Consider the following 25,246-nt stretch of genomic DNA (forward strand, 5'->3'; position numbering starts at 1 on the left):
TTATATATATGTATTTAAATGTTTAAAGTTATCATTACTTTTTTTGTTGTTGTTGTTGTTAATGTATCTGTAAATAAAGAAAAGAGAAGAAATGGGAACTTAAATGATCTTAAGCAACTTAAACATCAATGAGAAACAAGTAAATGTACACACAAATATATATATATATATACATATATATATATACTTTAAATGCAGGTGCTTGAAAAATATTAGACAAATTGAATTTTTGGTATAGCAAATTTTTGAAAGTTATTGTGTACAAGAAAGAGCTCTTTATTCCTCATCACAAAATATTTCAAGATAATTACTATGGTAACAGAAAATTTATGAATGTTTCCTTGAAATATATGTAGGAATACCTCAAGAAAGAAAGCAAATGTTAAAAGCTTTACCACAATTCCTATGTTCTATCTAAAGGAAACTACATATTCCAAATCAATAAAAAGTCTTGGCAAGTAAAGCAAAGCATATCACTAAACAAGAATAGCAAATCCTTTGCAATTCTGGAATTAACAAGTTACATATCACAAATTTTTTTTGGGAAGAATCCTGCTGGCAACACATTCAGCTTTACCATGGATAAAGCTATCTATGAAAGACATATAGATTACATCATCTGTTTTCAAAAATTGTCAGAATCAGATGACTATGACTTCACCACTATATAAAATGGCAGGAATGACACTTCATCATAGTTTCTTTAAATCTGCATGATTATTCAAAGAATAACGAAAATATATATTCATTAAAAACTGAATTTATATATAAATTAGTATATAAATTAGAAAAATTGATAATTATATTTTTCTTCAGATGTCATTTCTAATATGGCTTATATACTTCATTTAAGTGTTTTCCAGCAGTCACTATTTTAGCTTGGAAGATGGTAGTGTTAGCTACACTAGGGATATATTAGATTTATTAATGCTATAATTTCACTGAATTTGTGTCAGCTACACCTTTTATTCCCATACAGGGAGCAGGCGAGGTCATTTTAGTCCTATCTAACTTTTGGAGACTGAGGGGCCGTTAAATTTCCACCCAGTAGCCAATCAGAGATAGCTGGCCCAAGACTATCACTAATTATACATGGCATCCAGTGAAGAGAGGCAGCTGAGAAGTGCTGCCATCTTGTGATCTCCTAAATCCCAATACTATATTTACTATTTGAAAGAGTGTGGATTCTGTGGTCAATTTTCTTGAGTTTATGGGATGAAAAAACTGATTTTCTTGCATGGGCAAGCTGGAGAAAAAATCCGCTTGCCTATGCCAAAGATTGACTAACTCAGGAACCAGTTGAAAAAAAAAAGACTTGGTAAAAGTTCCTCTAGAATAGAACTTGTGACTCTTTGAGCAATCTAGCAGTGTGGGTGGCACACTTCACTTCCAATGAGCTTCACAGGTTTGTGTATAAATGAATAAAACTTATTATTACAGTAGTATGACAAGATGTAAGCCCAAGAAGTATAAAAATAATGCATATGGACACCAACAAAAAATATATTAATAATAAAATTTAATTTTATACATTAAGCAGCACTTCTTGATGAACAGATCTTATTCACCAGCTTAAAGACATCTTTTCAAACCTGCAAGTTAAATTTATGTCTTAAATATGAGAGAGAGGTCCAGGATGACATACATATATAAAATTATATATTTAAACAACTTGACTGTATAGTATATAATGCTTAACCAAGCAACACTTACCTAATCCAGCGGCAATCACTGGAACTGGAAGGTTGAAATGGTAACAAACATAAGATAACAAAAGGAAATCAGCATAACTCCTGTGAGTTGGCATCATCAAAATGGGATACTGCTCAGCAACATTTCGAAGCTAACAACATAAAAATCATTTTAAACTTGGTAGTTGATTTGAGAATTTTTGTAATATATTGACAATACTCAGTTTACACGTATTACTATGTTTTATTGATATTAAAAAAATCTACATAAAAAAAAAAAAAATCAGCTAACGCCTTTTTATTCCCGTATATGGGGAGTAGTCAAGGCCATTTAGCCCTATCTAACTTTTGGAGACTGAGTGGGCAGTTCAATCTCCACTGGTACCAATCAGAGATAGATGGCCCAAGGCTATCACTAATTAAGCAGTACACAGTGAAGAGAGATGGCTCAAATGTGCCACCATCTCGTGGTCCCTAACCCTAACACGATATATTTAATGTCTGAAATAATGTGGGTTCTACGGTCAATTTTCTTGAGTTTACAGGACGAAAAACCCGAGTTTCCGGGAGGAAAAACCTGCTTGCCCGTGCCAGAGATAGACTAACTCGGAAACAGGTCGAAAAAAGGCTTAGAAAAATTTCCTCTAGTCACCGACTAGACTCGAAACCAAGACTTCCTTCATGCAGCCAAGCACTGTGGCGCGCAAACACCACATCCACTGAGCTACACAGGCTCATTTATATAATCTTTATAAATATGTATTTTATAAATCTATACATTTTTGTAATGCAAACAAAAGTTTGCATTAAGAATAATCTCTGGAAAGTAGCAGAAATATATGGTTTACAGTTTGCTACAATTTAGTCAATTTATGCACTAAATTGCACTACTCTTATAACATATTTAAGGTTTACTAACTAAAGGGTCATTCTGAGCAGAAATGGATCAGGCTGAGAGAAACTACATTAAAAAAAAAAAACTGAAAGTCAGTAGAAGTAGTCAGATAAATTCCCTTACAATTTACAATATCTTACAATTTATTTACATATTAGTCATACTGTTAATTTATCAAAAACCAGATGCACTGTAATAAGCTACCAACATTAGTCCATTAGTGATAAAGCAACTTCTGTAAGCTGAACATACTGAGAAATGTTCTGAACTGAATGGCTTCATAAAAATGATTTTTAAGTTGACAGTTGTTTTCTAACAATGAAGTAATTGATATATAAGAAATAAAAGCAAAATTAACATTAGTTCTAAAATACAATCACCTAACTTAATTATTTTTCACAAAAGAATCAGTTTATTTAAGTTATGACTGTTTTAAAATTTTAGGTGAATGCATTAAACTAAACATCACATTTAAATTATTTAAAAATGAATCATATCTGTGAAGGCTTTAATGCCTTCACAGATATGATTCATTTTTATTAAAATTCAAAGAAATTTTTATGTGAGTGAATTATTCTCAGTGTCTTCAGTTCTGACATTTTTTGTATGGGTAAAATCTTAGTAGTACCATATGAATTAAGATGCTTTGTGAGGAGGTGATGCCTCCAAACAAAATGGCATCTTTGGACTCTAAACATTAGGTTAGTTTGCCAAGGACTATGAGCAGGAAAATAACACAAGGAATGAGAACAATAAGTACCCAACAGGATGTCTGTTTTTTTATACATAGCAGTTCCTAAACAATACAACTTATACCAGAAGTGTAAATAAATTCCATAAGCTATACAGTGCTATTAGTTTCCTGAAACTCTAATTTCTTAATGTAAATCCAAGAATGTCTTTAGTTAGTTTATAAATATCGATTGCTAAATTTCATCCCAATAAAGAAAAGTTATTTAGGTCCCACTGAAAGTTATACTAAGGAAAAAGTGGAGGCATTTTTGGTGTCATTAGAGAAGGCAGCCTACATGATAAAAGGGGAAAAGTTGGTCCTTGTCAGAGATATAAACAACGGAGCAAGAAATGATTACGAGACATATAGAAATGTTTTGGGAAAATTTGGAGAAAAGAGCAAAGTTAATAATAATGGCAAGTACCTGTTCAATTTTTGCTCAGGACATGGACTAGTTATTATTATCACTATATTCCAACATAAAAATGTGTACTCACATAGAGAGAAGATGCAGGAAATAAGAAAGTCTTACTGATGATGACATTATTGTAGATATCTATGTTTTCCCAACTGGTTCAGGACACAACAGTATACAGAGGATTTGAAATTGGAAGTTGAGCAGCTTTCAGATGTGATCTGCAGACTAGAATACACAAACATCATTAAAGAAAAAATGAAAGCTTGAAAACAAGAACCAAACCTTGAAGATTCAACAAAAAATCCTAAAGAAAACACCAATTCATCCAAAGAGGAATGTGGTGAGGTCTGCAATGATAGCACTCCATGGTAGAGTCAGGAAGTTAAAGAGGCAGTCGAAGAAAAGAAGAAAGCATATTGAAAGTTTCTAGAAAGTAAGTTAGCTTGTGCTCTCAGAGAATACAGAGAAAAATACTGCATAAAACTATCTAAACAAAAGCCATGGGAAAATTGTGGTAAGCATATAGAACATAAAAGTCAGGAAGGGGACAAAATATTCTGGAAGGTATTGAAAATACTTCAGTACCCTAAAAAGCATCTGATGATAGAGGTGACATGAAAAATGAAGATAAAGATATTCCAGATTTCTGGAGTAATTGTTTTGAATGTTGCTAATTTAATCAAGCAGTGACAGTATGGCAGAAAACAGTCAACGAGAATGCAATGAGGAATACATATCAATATTTAAAGTAATGAAAGCGATCAAAAACCTGCAATATGGAAAGGCAGCTGGAATAGATGATATTCAACCAGAAATGCTCAAATTAATATTATTATTATGTGGCCACCTCCATGGAGTCCTAAGACTCACTGTGGGAGACCCAAACTATCAACACAATATCTATTATAACTCTCATTGAAACCATTAGCTTTCAATGAGAAACACACAAAGCACTCACAACTGACTCAGGCAACATATTCCATTCATTCACTACTCTCCAAGCAAAAAAACTAGTCCTCATGCTCTTGCTAACCATACTCTTCAAGGAATGACCTCTTGTTCTGACCCTCTCTAACCAAGTGTTATGTCCTAATCTTCTTATTATATATCTATATGTTGTATAGTATACCTCTCCTTGGATGTCGTGTGGTACTATTGAGAACACAAAGGAATTGCTTCAAGGTCGAGCCATTTCCTAGGTGACAAAGCCTCTGAAATTTGCCTCTCTTAAAGTTCTGGGAAAATTTGTTTTTTTATTGCTGCACCACCCAGAACCCTTAGATTAAATTAAGAAAAGAGTTTCCCAATCAAGAAGCAAACTTGCAGATGTACCCACTATTGACCTCTGTTTGCAGTCATGACCTTGACTATCATTTATTCCATCCCACTTAGATTCAAATAATTTATGATTGGTGCATCGGATTCTTAGACACAGGCAATCAAATTAAAAATAGCAAAAGGTTTATTCATCATATTTGTTGTCATACAGTGTAAAGAATAATTAATCATTACTATTAGAATGTTAAACAAAATAACTTTCATACATAACATAAGCCTTATTGTTTAATTGACCATATATTTAAAACGTACTTCTGTTCGTACAAATTGCCGCCAGTTTCGCTAGTAACTGACTAGCTTTCTCAAGGCTTGCACAATACAAAAAATGGTAAATGCAAAAAGGTTTAAGAATACAAAGAACCGTTAGTACCTGTTAGGTAGCTAAGGTAACACGTTCGCGTGACATATCTACTCAGTATCATGAACATGCGTTACATGCAAACACGTAATATGATTATTCGCGTACTGTAGCTCTGTTGAACTGAGGGAATTAATTAAATTTTTCCAAGTATCGTTCAGTATGGCTCTCCGATTTCTGTTTAGGTTACTGCCCGTACGTAGTACAACTGCTGCTTCTTTAAATACTCTATGTCTGTAATCCTCGTCTACGTAGGGCATGGAGCTGTTATTCCAGTCTATAGTGTGGTTCGAAGTTGAAAAGTGATGTGCCAATCCAGAGGTGATCGTTCTCTTGTGATTAACATCACTGACATGTTCTTTCTGTCTTATTTCCAGGCTTCTCGAAGTCTCTCCAATGTAGGAAAGACCGCACGTGCAAGGAATATTACACACCTGGATATTTATAAAATGGAACACTGTCTTTTGGAGATCTTAGAAACTGTCTTAAGCTATTTGTTGGTTTAAATACAACCCTGACGTTATGGGTCTTTAACAATCTCGCAATTTTTGTGGATGTTGAACCTATAAAGGGGATGACTGCTGTTGAAATTTGCTGGGAGACTGTTCTTTGTTGTTGGTTATCTTTGTATAGCAATTTGTTGATGATGTTTCGAGGGTTAACCATTTTGTGATAGTGTTGTAGCTATTTGAGACAGTTCTGCTTGAACTTCTTCCTCGTCAGAGATAAATTTTCTAGCTCGATTTCTCAGCATGTGGATGATGCTATGTTTCTGTGACCTATGATGGTTTGAAGAGTAATGCAGATATCTTCCAGTGTCCGTTGGTTTTTTGTAAATTGACAGTCTGATACTGTTACCTTGTCTTTTTACTAAAGTCCAAGAAGTGTAGTTGTTCGTTATTTTCTACTTCTAGAGTAAATTTTATTTTATTGTGGAGTGCATTGATTCTATTAAGAAACATATGTAGGTTTTCTAAGTTGTCCTTCCATATGATGAAGATATCACCCACATATCTCCACCATATAGAAGGTTAAGGAGTAATGCTGGTGAAGATTTCATCTTCAAATTTCTCCATGAAAAGGTCTGCACATGGTGGCGACAGAGGGCTGCCCATGGCTAGGCCTTCTAATTGTTTGTAAACCTTGTTAACTTTGAAAAAATTTGATTGTAGGCAATGCTTGATCTTTGTAATATCTGCAGGAAAGAGATCTTTGATAGTGTTCATTACTTCTTCTACTGGTACATTCGTGAACAAAGACACTATGTCTAGACTGGCCATTATGTCTGTTTCTGTTATTTTAACATTTTTGAGTTTGTCCACAAAAATGTTATATTCAGGCAATGACAATCAAGGAAAAGAAGGAGTAATCACAGTATTCAAAACAAAATATGAGGCTAATCTTCTTGAATGGCAGGCCATATCAAGTAGAGTGATGTAGGCAAATATGAGAATGGGGAACTGGACAATGAGATTTATTTTTGTGCCTATGTGCTAATTTGTGCCTATGGTCCCACAGAAGGTTCTACTAAGGTAGAAGTGGAGGAATTTCTTTGAGGCTCTAGAGAAAGCTACTAACACAATGAAAAAGGAAAAGTTGGTCCTTGTTGGGGATCTAAATAGCAGAGTAGGAAGTGATTGTCAGACATACAAAAATATTTTGGGAAAATTTGGAGAAAAGAGCAAAGCTAATAATAATGGCAAATACCTGTTGGATTTCTGCTCAGGACATGGACTGGTCATTACTAACACCATGTTCCAACATAAAAATGTGCACAAATTCACATGGAGAGAAGAGGCAAGGAATAAGAAAAATCTCATTGACTATGTTATTGTTGATAGTGATGTTTTCTCCCTGGTGCAGAACACCAGAGTGTATAGAGAATTTGAAATTGGAAGTGATCACTATTTAGTCTTGGCAGGATAAAATTGAATTTCATATTGAAAAGAATAACATGTAAGAAAGTTTTAATGGGAATAAAAGTTGAGCAGCTCTCAGATGTGAACTGTAGACTAAAATACACAAAGATTATTGAAGAAAAAAATCGAAAGAGTTTGAGAACAGGAATCAAACCTTGGAGATTCAATGGCAACCTTTGAAAAAAGCCCCGATTGATTCAGCTAGAGACGCATGTGGTGAAGTTGTCTGCAAGTATAGAAAAATTAGAACTCCACGGTGGACACAGGAAGTTAAAGAGGCAGTAAAGGAAAAGAAGAAAGCATATCAAAAGTTCCTGGCAAATGAGTCAGCTTGTGCTCTTAGAGAATACAGAGACAAATGAAAGAATGCTAAACACTGTGTAATACTAGCTAAACAAAAGTCATGGGAGGACTTTGGCAAGAACATAGAAAAGAAATATCAAGAAGGTGGCAAAATATTCTGGAGGTTGTTGAAGAAGCTTAGGAATGGAGGAAAGAGTGATTTAAAAGGAATTAGAAATGATAAATGTGATATGAAAACAGGAGAAAACGATATCCTTGAAGTATGGAGTAATTACTTTGAAAAACTGCTAAATGAAACAAGCAGTAATGACAGCAAAGTGGTAAAAAACACTGACCAGGCATGCAGTCAGGAATACATATCCATACTTGAAGTAGAAAAAGCCATCAAAGGCTTGAAATGTGGAAAGGCAGCAGGAGTAGATGATATTCGGCAAGAAACGCTTAATATGGTGGTATAAAAGTCTTACAGCGGCTGCACTGCATAGTTCAGAAGGTATATGACAGAGGGAAGAATTCCCGATGATTGGAGTAGAGCTCTCCTAGTACCCATATATAAAAAGGGAAATAAAACTGAATGTGAGAATTACAGAGGTATTTCTCTACTGAGTGTTCCTGGCAAGATCTATGCAAGTATACTTGAGAAACGGTTCAGAAGAATTGTGGAAGAAAAGCTTGGTGAAGAACAAGCTGGATTCAGGCCAAATAGAGGCTGTCAGGATCAGATCTTCACTTTACGACAAATAGTCGAGAAAGCATGAGAATATAACAAAGATCTGTATTTAAGTTTTGTCAATTTGGAAAAGGCATATGACAAGGTGCCAAGAGAGACGCTATTCAATACGTTACAGTTATATGGTGTCAATGGGGCATTATATCAAGCAATACTTAGTCTTTATTTGAGTTGTAAGTCAGCAGTTAGAATTGAAGGAAGTACAGGAAGAGGGTTTAATGTTAAATCTGGTGCGAGACAAGGATGTACATTATCCCCCTCTGTTTTCCATTATCTATATGGATCACATTATGAAGGAAAGTGGTATTAAACATGATATCAAAATTGGAGATGTTAATATCAGCTCTTTGCTTTATGCAGATGATGTTATACTTCTAAATAAATCCGCTGTGTCGGCAAGATTCTCTGACTAAATTGAATAACTGTTGTAATAGATATGGTATAAAGTCAGCAATAAAAAGTCAAAGACAATGAAAATAGGCAGAATCATTGAAAATGTCAACTGTGTTGTGAATGGAGAACCTGTGGAACAAGTAAAACATTTCAGCTACTTAGGCACGATTTGTATAGAAAATGGTAAATTAAATACAGAAATAGACAATAGAATCAGTAAAGCTTGTATGGTGGGAAGTCAATTGAATAAATTCATATGGAATAAGAGAGAAATTAGTCGGAAGACTAAATTAGCTGTATACAAGATAGTGTCAAACCAGTTTTAACTTATGGATCTGAGAGCTGGATCAGAAGTAAAACACTTGACCAAAGACTAGAGACTGCAAATATGAGAGTCCTGAGAAAGATTAGAGGCGTGAACAGATGGCATCAATGGCAATATTATATTAAAAATGAGGATATTAGGAAAGAACTTGACATTGTCAGCATCCAGGAATGCATTAGCAGAGCTAATCTCAGGTGGTATGGTCACTTAAACAGAATGGGCGAAGAAAGATTAGCAAAAAAGTGTTCTCTGCCAGGTTGGCAGCAAAACGACCCGGAGGAAGATATAGGTGGATTGATACTGTAAAAAGTGATTCAGAAGATAGAAATATAAGATCTGATAATGTTGGAGTCTTAACAAGTAACAGACTGATTTGGAGGAAAATTGTAGATAGGAAGTTAGTAACGATGTAATTTTTTTCAATGTAGTACTATCATATCTTGTACACCCATTGAGGGTTCATGGCAGGATTTGATGATGATAATAATAAAGAATTATTTTGAGATAATACTCTCGCTCATATATATATACATATACATGTGTGTGTAGAAAGTATTTTACCTTGGGTATAATAAATGTTAAAGATACCAAGTAAAACCAGGTTTAAAATTGCTTGATATCTTTAACGCACACACACACACATCCCAGAAATGCAGTATATTTTCTAGGCTTTCTACCTCATTTGCAATTGGCTCCCACTACAGAAAAATTATAACAAACTCTCTCACTATAAAGAAATTACCAAAAAAGTCCTGACAAAACTTCATAGAGACAATGCTATTATAAAGCAAATGCACTATACTAAACACTCCACAATAATAAAGTACAGTAGAATCTTCTTATTGTGATCGCAGATAATATTATCAATCGGCTATTGTTATCAAAATCAGTCAGTCCCAAAACACACCATTTAATGAATTAAAAATAATCCATCTATTATAATTAAAGTTCCGGTTATTGTTATCAAAATCCTCGAATGTTTAGCCTTTTGAGTCTCAGAATTCTAAGAAGTAAGCGTTAATCAGGAGAAAATTTGACAAAGACATTAGTCAAAATGCTTTAATCCCCAGGCAAATGCAGGTGGGTAATCTTAATCTTCCGTAAATCTTAAATCTTCCAGGCAAATGCAGGGAGAGGAGGGGGGTATAAATGCAGTTTAATTGTGATTTTTCAAGTTTATTTTCGTGCTCTTTTTCAGTAAGTGAATTTGACTTTAAGTGCTCGTTAAAACAGTCCTTGGCATTATGGCAGAAGCAAATAAAAAACTTAAAAATTTATCTTTTCAAGAAAAGCAAAAGAATTTCGAGTGCTATGTTGCCCAAAATGAGTCAGTGTAGTTGCAGCTGTACATTTTAAAATTTGACAACCACTCTTGTGTAAGATCTTAAAAAACATCAACCATTGAAACTTCAGCTCTTACTATCAGAAACATGGATCAGAACAGAGCCCGATCTGGTAAGGGTACTCAAATTGACTCAGCATTAAAAAACATGGTTTAGTAATGTTTGTGAAAAGAATGCTTCGATTAATGGGCCTTTAATGCATCAAAAAGCAGAACTTGCAAAAACAATGGGCAAAGAAAATTTCACCGCAACTGATGGATGGTTTAACAGGTGGAAAAAGCAAGAATAAAATAAGAAATATTGTGTGCAAGCGTACTCATGGTGAAGAAAAAAGTGCCGATTTTTTTTTTTATCAGCTGATGTGTGGATTAAGACCAAGTGGCCAACAATTATTGCTAAATATTATTCCAAGGATATTTACAATGCAGACGAAACAGGACTATTTTCGTGCAATGCCTGAACATACTTATTTGTTTAAAAATGAAAGTACTGTACTAAAGGATTTAAATCTTCAAAATAGCAAGTGACATAAATTGAAAGCCAAACGGCTTTCAATTTATTAGAAAGAAAAATTTATTGAAAATAAATTTTAATTTATCTGATGCAAGTGAATTGCAAAAAAGATTTCCCTTCTTGATGCATTGCATTTGGTAGCAATGTCATGGAAGCAAGTCTCAGAGAAGACTATTAAAAACTGCTTCAAAAAAGGTGGATTTTTTTTTTATAGGTTTTATTTCTGGGATAATTCCCATTTTGGATTTTTTAAAACAAACTCTGAAACTCCTTCCTTAATTATTAGAGCAAGTGACAGTTCTTTGTTGTGCTAATATGAAAGGTGAGCTTCTAGTGACTGGAAAAAGTAAAAATCTGTGTTTTTTAATCAAAAGTTTGCCTGTTGACTACTGTTCTAGTGCAAATGAGATGACATTTTCAAAAATTGGTTACTTAAGTGGGATCTTAAAGAACATCAAAGTAAATTTCTTGCCTTCGAACACTACATCATTAATTCAACCATGTGACCAAGGCATCATACAAGCTTTTAAAGCTTATTATCACAGGGAAGTTTGTGCGAGAATTATAGCTGAACTTGATTATATAAAAGACCTCTGATGCAAGTGAATTGCAAAAAAGATTTCCCTTCTTGATGCATTACATTTGGTAGCAATGTCATGGAAGCAAGTCTCAGAGAAGACTATTAAAAACTGCTTCAAAAAAGGTGGATTTTTTATAGGTTTTATTTCTGGGATAATTCCCATTTTGGATTTTTTAAAACAAACTTTGAAACTCCTTCCGAAGAATTTGAATATCTTAGAAATGAAATTTTTGATAAAACCCCAGTTCAACTCTTAACCACTTCAACTTCAATTGGAATTGAAGTGGTTAAGCCACCACTTCAATTCCAATGAGAAGTTTACACTAACAGAAGAAAGTGAACCTAATACAAGTATAGAATAACAAATTTTAGAAGCTCCTCCAACCAATGCCCAGATGTAAGAAGCTCTACAAATGCTTCGTCGCAGTGTGTGTGTGTGTGTGTGTGTGTGTGCGCGCGTGCGCGCGCGCGCAACATTGAGCGACAAACTTCAAAAGGCATTATGAGAATGAGCAATTTATTCATGAACTACTGTATTCAAACACACAACAGATAATACTAGATAAGTTTTTAAAATAAATTTTATGTTGTAAATTATTAAAAAGTTGTTTATAACAATATATTAAATAATGTTCATAACAATAAATTGAAATAAATGATGCAATTTTTTACATCCTTTGCTTAATGCTATCATCCGGTTATTGTTATTGAAAAGAGACTATCCCAAAGTGATCACAATAAGTAGAGTCTACTGTATTCCTGTAGTACCTATGAAAAGCTGGCATAGTTAGAGCGGATTGTGAAACAATTTAATCCTTCATGATTAATATTTAAACAAGCTTAGATGAAAATTTTATAAATTTAACTCACTTTTTCAACTCCAGTAGTGTTAACATATATTCCTTTACATATCCGCTTCATGATTTTTGCTAGAAGAAAGCCAAAAAATCTTATTGCTTTCATTTGATAATTGTGGCCCATTTCTTGTAGTATGTTCTTAGCATCTTCATGTACTTCTTCATAAGATTTGCCACATTCTTTGCTAACCTATATATGTACAGTGATTAATAAATTACTGAACAATATCAAATCAACAATATTTGATAAACTTTATAAATGCTATTATCTAAATAGAGCAGGCTACTGCAATTAAAATAAAATGATAAAGTAATCTTGAATAACTGCTGTAATAAATTTGATATGAAAATCATCAATCATAAAGATAAAGACTATGAAAAATAGGCAAGAACATTGAAAATATCAACTGCATTCTGAATTGAGAATATATAGAACAAGTAAAACATTTCAGATAATATTTTTAGTGAAGATGGCAAATTAAATATGGAAATAGACAACAGAATTAGCAAAGCTGGTATAGTAGGAAATCAACTGAATAAATTTATACAGAAGAGAAGAAATCAGTCAAAACACTAACCTAGCTATAAACAAGACAGTGCTCAAACCAATTTTATCATATGGATCTAAGAGTTGCTTAGAAATAAAATAAAAAAAAACTTGATCAAAGGTTGAAGACTAGATATAAAACTTCTAAGAAAAATTAGGGGAGTGAAAACAGATGGCATCAATGGCAGAATCATAATAACAAGTAGGAGATTAGGAAGGAGCTATGATAGTACTACACAAAAAGTATACACCATTACCAACTTCTTATTGACAATTTTCACTCAAATTAACCTGTTATCTATCAGGACTACATCATCTGATCAACATTAATGGTTGGTCAGGTGAGTGTTGTTGCACTGATATAAAAACAGAACAATTAAAATCTGGTGCGACACGAAAATAGAAAGAAAAGTACAACATGTCTGCTCTGACATCACCTGGATAAGCAAGATTCACATACCCAAATGAGTGATCAGACTTGGATCAACAAGTCAGCTACTGAAAGAAGTGCAAGTATAAAACTAGCAAGAAACATGCTGTCAGTAAGAACATAGAATGTCTGTACTTTATGGACTCCTGGAAAGATACTTTATTTGCTAGGATATGGAGTAATACCAATGCAACGTCTCAGGATTAGTGCAGATGTGATGGACAGAGTCAGGGGAGATGAAAGGTGGAAGAATCATCTGGTATGGCAGTAGCACAAAACATGAAGCAAGGGCTGGATCCTAATGTAAAAGAAGGAGAGAAGCATTACTAGGATATAAACTAGTAAACGAAACAGTAATAATGGCAAGATTTGCAGCAAGACTACTTAATGACACAGTGGTCCAGGTCTATTCACCCAAATAGTACTGAAGAAGAAATAGTTATTCTATAGCAAAGAAAGATACTCATTGTTGGAAAAGACTGGAATGCCAAGATCAGAATAGACAATGAAGGATAGGAAAGAATAATGTATAAACATGAATATGGAGAATGCAATGAAAGAGAAAGAATGCTCGAGTTTGCCTTGAGGTATGATGTTATAATCTGCAATACATAATTCTAGCAGAAAGACTGCAGAAAGTGGATATGGCAGTCACCTAATGGAAGAACAAAGAATATGCTGGACATGATACTTATAAGCAAGAGATGGGCCACATCGGGTTAGCAGTGCCAAATGTTTCAAGGAGCAGACACAGAATTAGATCATAGCTTAGTGATTGTCAACATCAAGTTGAAACTTAAATGAGTGAAGGTACAGTTTTACAGTCAGAGATACATAAGGACACAGGAAGGAAGTTACAAGTCAAGTATAGAGGAAAGGGCTCGAGGAAAACCAGATCAATTACAAAAAAGGAACTGGAATATAGGAACAACAAAGTAGTGTCTGTAATCAAGAAAGCAGTGGAAACAGAGATGGAGAAGCAAAAAAGAGGTGGATCTCACAAGAGAAACAGTACAGAATAAAATGCAATGAAGTGAAGGTGGTGGTTAGAAGAGACAAATCAAAGTGGTTAGAGGAACAGTACCATGATATCACCACCAAGAACAGATGGAGAGAGAGATATATACTGAGGGATGAAGTCATAAAGGCAGTAAAAAAGCATTTGAACATCCATAAAATGTTCCAGGAATGATGAGATCACTAGAGAGATGGTGTTAAGGATAGATGAACTGCACCGGTTGTGTAACATTGCATATAAGAAAGAGAAAGTACCAAAAGAATGGACAAGATCAGTTCTAATTGCTCTAACAAGTCATCTGGAAAAGTACTTATATCAACAGAAAGAATATGGAACTAATGGAAGAAATTCTAAATGAGCAAGCAGGATTCAGAGAGAGCGAGAGAGAGAGAGAGAGGGAGTGTGTGTACTGCACAAATATTAATTGTGGAGAAAGCTCTACATAAAAATATTAATGCCCACTTTGTTGACTTTCAGAAAGCATTCAACAATATGGATCAGGAAGTGGCAGAGGTTATGAGCTGAACATCGTGGAGTGAACAGGAACCTGATATGTCTACTGCAGGATATCAATGATAATGCAGAGGCTGCTGTGAGGAACTGTGGACTAACAGGAAGATGGCTCTGGACAACAAAAGGCATGAGACAAAGAGGCCCAATATTCCCAAACATCTTTATCATGCTTTTGAAAAGAACAATGGATGTTATAAAGGAGAATATAAGGGGAACTGAATTCAAGGTACAAAAATCAAGAATTTATATGATTTGCAGATGAAAGTTTTTATTGAAGAAGAATAGTGCTGAAGAAAAGGAAAAATTATGGGTTGATAATGAATATTGAAAAAATAATGATATCAGAGAGAAGGGGATAAAAAAGCAAATAAAGGTCAACACACATGAGCTAAAAGAGTTATACTTAGGGTGCAATATGATACATGATTTAGACTGTAAAAAAGAGATCAGATCTTAGATAACAAAGCCAAAAGTAAACCTATAGGCAATAGACAAGATATGGGAAAGTACATCAGCCATGACATAAAGCTGAAACTACTAGAAACATGCAGATTCACAAGCACTTTGGGTGCAAGACATGAATAATAGTCAAAGACGGACAAATATTGGCTTTTGAAAGAACATGTTGTAAAAAGATTCTATAACTGGATAGGTGCCAAAAATAACAAATGAGGAACTTGTCTTAAAAAAACTGCCAAGAGAATCTAATGAAAAATAATTCAAAGGAAACTTAAGCTTTTTGGACATATCTGCAGAATGGATAAGATCAAAATCCTTATGTTTAGTACAATAGATGGTAAAAACAGAAGAGGATGGTCAACACAAGAATAGATAGATGTGAAGAAATCCCTAAAGAGTTTGCAGGATTTGAGTCACCTGGTAATGAACAGAGAGAAATGGCAAAGAATACTGCAGAACTACAAGCAGGAAATTATAACCAACTAAGAAGTGTGCAGGGTTCTCTGCCACACTATCAGTTGTTGGATGCAAAGAATATCAACAGTGCATGGGAAGCATTTAAAAAATAGTTAAATGATACAATATCAGAATTGTGTCCTTAGAGTTTGAAGAATAAATAGGGTAGGAGTGAAATGGATGTGTAATCTAATTAAGCAAGAGATTCAAAAGAAGATTATGTGAAAGGGATGCCACATAATTTTCAGTTATGAAAATTATAGAATGAGAGACCAGAAGAGCTACAACTATTGCACAGAAAGGTCTAAGTATGAAAAGAAATTAACTATGCAGGCAATTTGAATTGTGCTAAAGACAATTCAAAAGAATTCTGTTATGCTGCAAGTAAAAGAAAGAAAGAATATGAAAGAATAAATACTAAATAGAGATTCAGTAGATTTATAAATTACATTAATTTATTGAACTTAATAATATTTCATCGGTTTTCTACCCAGCATCTTCAGATGCACAAATTGTATGTCGCCAGGTGGTGTTTCGCTGGAAAGTTGTGTAAAGAAGGCACCCATTTCAGATAAGTTTATTTTAATCTAACAGATAAGCTTAGGTGTTGATGGTTATTCACGACTTATTTTTTTAACAGTATTAATAACACCAAACGAACTATTTATCAAAAGATGTTTTATTAACTGCTTATATTTCACTGAATTTCAAATCAGCATCATCAGAGCACAATACAGCTTGTACATGCGACAGTATGAGTAAGTAAAACAATACAATTGTAATGGACAAAAGATCTGAAGTCCTATTTTGGCACCCTCTAATGTTGTGAAAAAATAAAATAAAATAAAAATTACAGCTATGTAGAAGTTGCTCTTAAGATAACAGTCTCCAAAATTTTTGGCAAATGAATACAACCATATTTGTTCAGGTTAGGAGAATTCTTCATAATCATAGCTGACTCACAAAAATAATCTTTCAGATCTGTAACGACTTCTAGACAGCACATTCGTTTTCTCCCATCTAATCCTGTGTGAAGAGGTGTCCAAAGCATAGTCTACCAGTCCTGACTTGCCATAATAATAGTAGCAAATGTATTTTTTATGTTCTTCCAGGTGGATGTTAACCTATCTTCCTGTTTGTCCATAGTAGACCAAGTCACAGGGAACTTCATACACTCTAGGGTGTGTTAGAGGGTGAAGTTTATCCTTAGGCGAGCAGATTAGAGTTGCTAGTTTAACATGAGGTTTGAATGTGGTGTGAAGGCTATGTTTCATCAGTATAACAAGCAGGAAACATCAGTACTTTGGCTATCTTTTCTGATGTACCTCTGATATAGGGAATAGAAATTAGGGGAGGGAGAGGTAATGGAGCTATGCAGCATTTTATCTATTTTGTAGGAATTGTAGCCGTTGACCAAGAATGTATGGCACAGATATTTGAGTTCTGTGGACAGAGCTGTAACATTAGAACAAATGGCTCTGGCTCTGTGTGTAAGTGTTTTTAAAATGTCATACTGTTGTACTCGATGATATGATTGTTTATGTAGGTAGATGGTCAGTTTTGGTTGGCACCTCTTTATTTACCAATGGTACCATTTATAGACATTCTTGATTTGATCAAGTCTAAATTTCCCCAATATCCTTGCATTATTCAAATTTACTATGTATGCAGGTTACTTTACACTGGGAGGAAAAATCTACGAACAGATTAATGGTACTGCTATGGATCCTCACCCCCCCCCCCCATCTCTCTCTCTCTTTAGCAAACTTTTACATGGAACTCTTTGAAAACAAAATAGTTACCAAAGCTACATACAAGCCCCTGGTGTGGTTACACTATGTTGATGATGTGTTTGCCATTTGGCCCCATGGACAAAACACTTTGGATGCATTTATCACCTACCTAAACAGCCAAAACCCCAAAATTCACTTCACAGCAAAAAGAGAATCTAATAACTGTTTACCATTTCTTGATGCCTTAGTCACCTGTCTTTCAGACGGATCACTATCTTTTTCCATCTAAAGAAACATCTGCCTGGAAGAACATAAAAAAAGCAACTCTGATCCGCTCGGCTAAGGATAAACTTCACCCTCTAGCACACCCAGGAGTGTATGAAGTTCCCTGTGACTGTGACTTGGCCTACTATGGACAAACAAGAAGATCAGTTAACATCTGCTTGAAAGAACATAAAAAATACATTCGCTACTATTATTAGGCAAGTCAGGACTGGTAGACCACATTTTGGACATTCCTTCACACAGGATTAGATGGAAGAAAACGAATGTGCTATTTAAAAGTCGTTACAGATCCGAAAGATTATTTTTTTTTGAGTCAGCCATGGCTATGAAGAGTTCTCCGAACCTGAACAAATATGGTTGCATTAATTTGTCAAAAATTTGGGAGACTTATCTTAAGAGCAACTCCCATGTAGCTATAATTTTTTTTATTTTATTTTTTACAACATTAGAGGTGCCAAAGTAGGATTTTAGATCTTTTGTCCATTACAAATTTCATTTTTCATTTACTCACTGTCACGTATACAAGTGTTGTGCTCTGATGATGCCGATTTGAAATTCAGTGAAATATAAGCGGTTAATAAAACATCTTTTGATAAAATAGTTTGTTTGGTTTTGTTAATACTGTTAAAAATGTCATGAATAAGTTGTTTTTATTATAATTAATTGTAAATGTTTATGGGTAAGAGTTGCGGGAAAAGTTGTGCAGTTGCAGTGTTTCTAGCGTGTGTGTGGGCTTATTTAAGTTTGTTTATGAAATCATTAAATTTAGAGTGGAGTATAGAAACCAGCAAATGAAAGATGGCTGCAGCCTTGTCTTTGCCTGAATTTAATTTTGATTTCAGTCATTTCATGAAATGTGAAGTGTGCTATATGTATTTGTTCGATTATGTAGATAAATTATGGATACTTAAGGTGGATGGAAGGTGTGTGTGATCTGAATGAGTACTTGATGAGCAGAAATGTACTGATAACTGAAAATGTTAGCAGCGAGTGAGGCCATCACCAGATTAGATCATGCCCTGAGGCAAACAATTAAATATCGCCCCTGATGGATTATAAGACAAAAATATAAGAAAATCTCCAATTGTTAATTTTTCTTTTTTATTATTAGAAGAGAAACATTAATGCAAAACAATTATATAATAATATTAATTAAATGTTTGCTCTATGGGGATATCATACAATAAAACTGTTTATAAGCTCTTCTAAAATTTAAATTATAAGCTATGTCTGCCTCTATCGATATAGTTGCTAGACCAACCAATCTTTCTTGGGTCATTGCTGTTTGCAAATAATTTTTAATCAGTTTAAGCTAGGAAAAACTTCTTTCCGAGCTTGCTACGCTAACAGGAATTGTTAGCGTAGCGACGTGCCTACCGCAATATGGCTGAACGAGTGCCCTTATTAAGCCGCGCCATGAGGCATACTGCCTCTATGCTACACCCTGTCAATGGTACTGATAGCGAGAATGCCATGAGGAAGATGAGTGCTCATCTAATAGCAAAGAGGGACAGTGTAAAAGAGCAGCGAAAAATTGGCAAAAAAAGTTTTGAAAAATGAATGCGCAATCTGATGAACTTCACAATCGATCATGGCAAGAATAACAAAAGCGATACAAATGAAGTAGAAGTTGAAAAAAAGAGTGCAATTAATAGTAAGGTAGCGAGTTTCATTGATGGCAAACAAGCATGTATGGCTGGCAATAAAATTGAGAGAGCGAATGAGAGCGAAAAAATGATGCAAGATTTGAAAGCTGACTTGGTTAAGATGAGGCAAGAGATGAAACATATATATACGGAGTGAAATGAAGAGAATTGGAGATGTATGGAAGAATGACGAAGATAAAAACTAATGATGCTGGTATAAAAGAGGTTAACGATAGATCCACAAGTGTAGTATGGGGATTTGATTAATAGAGGTGTGGTAAGCAAGAAGATACACAAGGTTTGTTTTCCCTGGAAGTAAAATGAATAGTGATTGAGGCATTGGATATGAGGAGCAAGCTAGCAAAAGAGTTGGTAGTGGTGATAGGGACAAATGACTTGAATGGGAAAAAGGAGAATGTAAGATTTTATATCAAGAGGCTGTTGAGAAGGATAAATGATAATAGTGTGACAGGAAAGGTAGTCAGTGTGTTGCCAGGTATGACAGTGATGAAATGAGGAGCAGAGCAAAGATTGTGAATGATATGTTAGCGGAAATGTGCGAGGAGAAAGGAGTGCAGTTTGTGTGTGGAATGAGTTTCAAGGATGAAATGAACTGTATAAGAGTAATGGACTGCATTTGAATGGTTTTCGTGTGTCATTTGGAGAAGAAGGATGCTGGAAGGTAGAGAATGAATTTGATCAAGTAAGAAGCAATGTGAAAGAGCAGGATAGTAAAGAAGGAGAGACTGAAGTGGTGGTTATGAATGAAGAAGTGGGTAACATGGGTATAGAGAATGAGAGAACAAGTGTGCAAGGCAAACAGGGAAATGGATAGACAGGGTAATACAGCATGAGAAAGATTGATGCTCCAAGAGGATGTGAATGTGTTTGTAGACAAAAAGGGAATTGGTTGACCTAGAATCAAGGGAAAATAATTGAATTTGAAGAAGGTTCTAAGATGAATAAGGAGAGAAAGAAATGGCTTGAGTTAAGTATGGAGAAGTCACTCTAATAGGTGATATCAGTCAGTGAAACTTGTTATAGATCCAGGAATGAGCTGTTATGTTTGTATACAAATGCTATAAGTGTAAGAAACAAGGCAAATGAAATGGTTGCATTAATCGAGTCTGTTCACCTAAAAATTGTTGGAATAAGTGAGACATGATTGGATGAGGATGACATCCTGACAGGAATAGAGATGGCAGTGGTTTTGGGGCAATATGGTGTGAAATAGAGGTGAATATAATGAAATACTTAGTCAGATGTTGTTATACACTGAAGTATCATTGAATTAGGGATAGAAGATGTATGCAAATTCTGTACCACATCTGTTGCATTTGCACAGATGCATTGCTGAGACGGTGGTTATACTTAGCTGTCAGCATTGGCTTCCCCCAAGCATTCATCATGAGAGACATAATGGGAAAGGCATGGGATTTAGGTGCATTTGACAGAGCAGATCATAGGTGTCCGACAATGGGTCACCCAATCTCTGCAATTGTCAACAAACTTGGATTTTCTCGTACAACAGTTTCATGAGTGTTTTGGGAATATGAAAATTCCAACAAAAAACATCAAGCACCTAGACAAACTGCAAAAGGCAACCAACAATAAATGATTGTGGACTTCACCATCTGACATGAAGTGTACAGACCGACAGTAAGATATTATCTCAAATAGTCTTCCATCTGAATGAAGGTTCCAGCTGGAAAGTGAGTGCAAAGAATGTGCAGTATTCACTTCACTGTCTCGGCTTCGAGATCTGCCAACCTGCAAGACCTCAATTCGAATGCCATGACACCAGGCTGAGTTCCTTGCCTGGACTAAAGAACATCGAAACTGCACAATTAAAAATTGGTGACATGTAGCCTGGAGTTATGAATTGCAATTTAAACTTCATAGTGCCAATGAGAGATTGAGGATAATGGCACCAACCCCATGAAGCCATGGATCCTGCATTTCAGGTTGGAACTGTACAAGCTAGTGGTGGCTCAGTGATGGCCTTCAGTTGGATGTCTTTAGGACCTTTCATAAGTGTACCACCGACTCTCAATGAATTCTGATAAGTGAAACTTATATCCGACCATTTACCCCTCCATTTATGTCCATCATACATCCCAATGGAAATGGTGTCTACCAACAAGACAACTTCATCTCTCATAGGTCCAGGCAGGCTACCGTTTGGTTCCAGGACAATTCTGTTGACCGAAATAATGAAGTGGCCACCTAGAAGCCCCGATTTAAATCACATTTAAAATCTTTGAGATATTGTTGAGTAGAGTGTTTGAGCTGTTGTATCATCACCACCAAATATGAGTGAATTGTGGACAGCTCTGGAGGATGCATGGGTCACCATACCCATCATTTTCACAAGCTTGTGGAGTCCTTGCCTCATCGTGTACCAGCTGTTATCAGGGCCAGATGGGGGGGGGATCCAATACTTTACTAGGTAGCTATCACTAATTCAATGACACTTTAGTGTAGACCTGGTAATGTGGATGGTAGTGACCTTGAAATGTATAATTAGCCAAGCAAATAAGAAAAGGATGATCATTGTTGGTAATATATTGCCATAATTAACTGAGCAATTATGGAAATATAGACTGCGGTGATGAGATAGCAACTGGAAGTATAGAAAATGAGTAAGTTTTTGAGGGACAACTATAAAACAGTATGTAACAGAAGGAATATAAGAATTGAGGGTCTTGGATTTGATTATCTCATCAGAAGATATTATAAATGAGGTGTCAAATCTCCTAGTTGGTGATAGTAACCATGAAGTGATTACCTGGTTGTTGCTAGCCATGTAAAGATTTCTGCGAGGATAAGGTATACGTGAAATTATAAGTCTGGTGATTATGAGAAGCTGAGTAGACAGCTTGCAGGTGTAGCATGGAAGGAGGAGTTGGCTGGAAAGTAGATCAATGCTGTTTGGGAGATATTCAAGAACTATCTAGTAGAAGCAATGTATTGTATTCCAAGTGTCAAAAGGTAAATAAGGTAGGTGTGAAATGGATGAATGAAGACATTAAACATGCAATACAGAGTAAAAAGGCATTATGGAGGCAACTTAAAGAGTAATAGTGATAATCTATTCCATAAGAATTACAAAGAAAAGGCAAGAAGGGTGACTTGGTAAGAGTAGCAAAAAGTGAAATATGAGAAGCAGTTAGCTAATGAAGTAAAAAAAAAAAAAAAAAAAAAAAAAAATCCTAGGAAGTTCTTTCGACATGTAGTCAGCAAAAAAAAAAAAAAAAAAAAAAAAAAAAATTATGGAAGGATGACATTGATTGGAGAAAATGGTATAAGAACTACTGCAGAGGATATAATTCAGATATTTAATGAGCAGTTCATAAAGGTCTTTCATTCTTGTGAATATGACATCATAAAGAGTTTGAGAGCAGGCTGTGGGAAACAGTTGGCATCTGCCTCGACATACTTGTTTAATGTGAGTCTTGCACTGGATCAAGTTCCAAAAGAAGTGGAAGGAAGTCAAGATCGCACCACTTCATAAGGGTGGTGACAGAATTCTAGCATCTAATTATAGGCCTGTCTGTGTGCGAGTTGTTGTGGTTAGTGTTGGAGGGGGGTGGCTGGTGAGAACCAGGATCCAGAATTGGGTTATAAACAATGGAATTATTTGTGATGGACAGTATGGATTTGCTAAAGGAAGGTCATGTTTTAGTAATCCACTTAGTGCAATAAGGTAATAGCTTCATTGGACAAAGGAAATGGATACATAGTAATACGTACTTAGATTTTGCAAAATTCAAGTGTTGTTCTTCCACAGATCAGGTCTCTTCTTCGTCCTCACTCATTCTCTCAGCTTGGCCAGAACCTCAAGGTAATAATGTTGGTTAACTGTCTGACCCTCTGGTACCCATTCATTGGAAGAACACTTGGATTCTCCATCAGGACAATGTTCCAGGCCACACTGCACTGTCTGTAAAGCAGTATCTGGCTGATAAGAAGATGCAAGTGTTGGACCATCCACCTTACTCGCTGGACTTAACTCCATGTGACTTTTACCTTTTTCCAAAGTTGAAATCCGCATTGAAGGGCACCCATTTTTAGTCAGCAGATGAGGTAAAGGAGAAAAACGGCAGCGCTACTGAAGCAGATAACACCTGATTACTTGCAGCACTGCTTCCAACAATGGAAAATTTGTATATAACAGTGTATAGATAGAGGAGGGGAGTATGTTTAAGAAGATAACAATCAAGTACAACTGTAATAATAAACTACATTTTAGCAACCAGTCTCGTTATTTAATAGCCACACCTCGTATATAACTCTAAATCAGTTCAAACCGTATTTGAGATTTTCTATTTTATTAAGACAGTTCACAAATTTTAATTTTACAAAATTCTACTGAAAAAGTTGAACTAACATGCTGTATAAACTTTGTGAAAATGCACAAATGTGCATTTTCATGTGGTAAAGCAAGTTCTTGCAGAACATTGCCTGATGTGAATGTGTTAAAGCTCCGAAAGACAGCTATTGTGTGAATAATGGTTAGTGTAGTCTTACATGATGTCTTTGGACTCCACAGAGATGTCAGTGTAATAATATCTTTGCATATGTACAATATTGCAAATTCTCAATTTTCCATGATCCCTATTTATTAGAATTAGCACTGATAATTCCATCACACTCCTATATCTGTATATGTGCAGCAGCTATTCAACACTCCTTCATGGTTCAATCTCCAAACTTACAAAACAATTTTTTTTTCTCAATTCATTCATTTCCTATAATGATTCATTTGGAACAACATTTCTTCCTGTTATTTCCTAAATACATTATTTAGAGAAAGGACTAAAAGAGAACAATCTTGTTATATGCCATCCAGTCGTTTCCTACTCTTGTTAATCCTGTGAATAAACGCTCTCCATCCCACTTGGCCTCTGTCCTTTTTTTCCAGTAACTGTAAATTCAAGTTGGCAAGTTCTTTTATGTTGTCCATCCAACTCTTTTGTGGTCTTCCTCTTCTTCTCAATTCTTCCCCAACATTACTGCCATTTCCAATGATTCGATAGCTCGCATAATATGTCCAAAGTACATCAACTTCTGTTTATCGATCATCGCCTCCAAGGAGCATTCTGTCTTTATATTCTCTAAAACCTTATTGGCCATTCTTGCACATGGTATTCTTGATAGTCTCCTCCACACACATAATTCAAATGAATCAATTTGAATTATGTGTGTGGAGGAGTTTTCACATCCACACATCACTACTGGAAATACCACTGCTTTGACAATTCTAATTCTTGTGGCCTTACTCACACCTTTATCTTTAATAATTCTTGTTAGGTTTAACATCACTTCTTCCCCATGACTAACCTTCTTTTAATTTCATCTTCACATTTACCATCATTTCTGATTCTGAACTCCAGTAAATCATAATTTTCAATGATTTCTATTTTATCTCTCTCTATTCGAAATTCATTGAAACTGACAGAAGCCATTGTTGGATTCTAATTATGTAGAAAATAGAATAAATGTTGTTTGATTCAGAATCCAACATGACTTTCTGTCACAGGAACTATATTTGTAAATATTATTTGATGTAAATAACATATATTATAAATTAATATAATATAACTACCTTAATTATGTCAAATATTTAATTGCTTAATCAAAGAAATGTTTTAATGGTTAATTGATTCTGTATTAGATATTATTAAGCTGTTTTGTTTATTGTTTTGTCAATATTGTAAGAACTTATATTTGTAATTTAACTACGCATTTATTGAAATGCAA

At 34.9% G+C, this 25,246-nt stretch overlaps 1 protein-coding gene across 2 annotated transcripts in view; it reads right to left on the bottom strand.

The window, feature by feature from the left end:
• The window catches only part of Gnpat (dihydroxyacetone phosphate acyltransferase), a 172,028-nt gene that overhangs the window by 116,398 nt on the left and 30,384 nt on the right, over positions 1-25,246 (bottom strand). For both annotated transcript variants that reach the window (XM_090399390.1, XM_090399389.1), the window contains exons 3-4: positions 12,410-12,586; positions 1,714-1,843 (exon numbers count right to left, since the gene is read on the bottom strand). In XM_090399390.1, the coding sequence (XP_090255516.1) occupies positions 1,714-1,843; positions 12,410-12,586 (307 nt within the window). The remainder of the gene's footprint in view (positions 1-1,713; positions 1,844-12,409; positions 12,587-25,246) is intronic.

The sequence above is a fragment of the Typopeltis vanoorti genome, chromosome 10 (genome assembly GCF_054136105.1).
Source record: "Typopeltis vanoorti isolate ZY-2024b chromosome 10, IOZ_Tvanoo_1.0, whole genome shotgun sequence".
Lineage (NCBI taxonomy): Eukaryota > Metazoa > Arthropoda > Arachnida > Uropygi > Thelyphonidae > Typopeltis > Typopeltis vanoorti.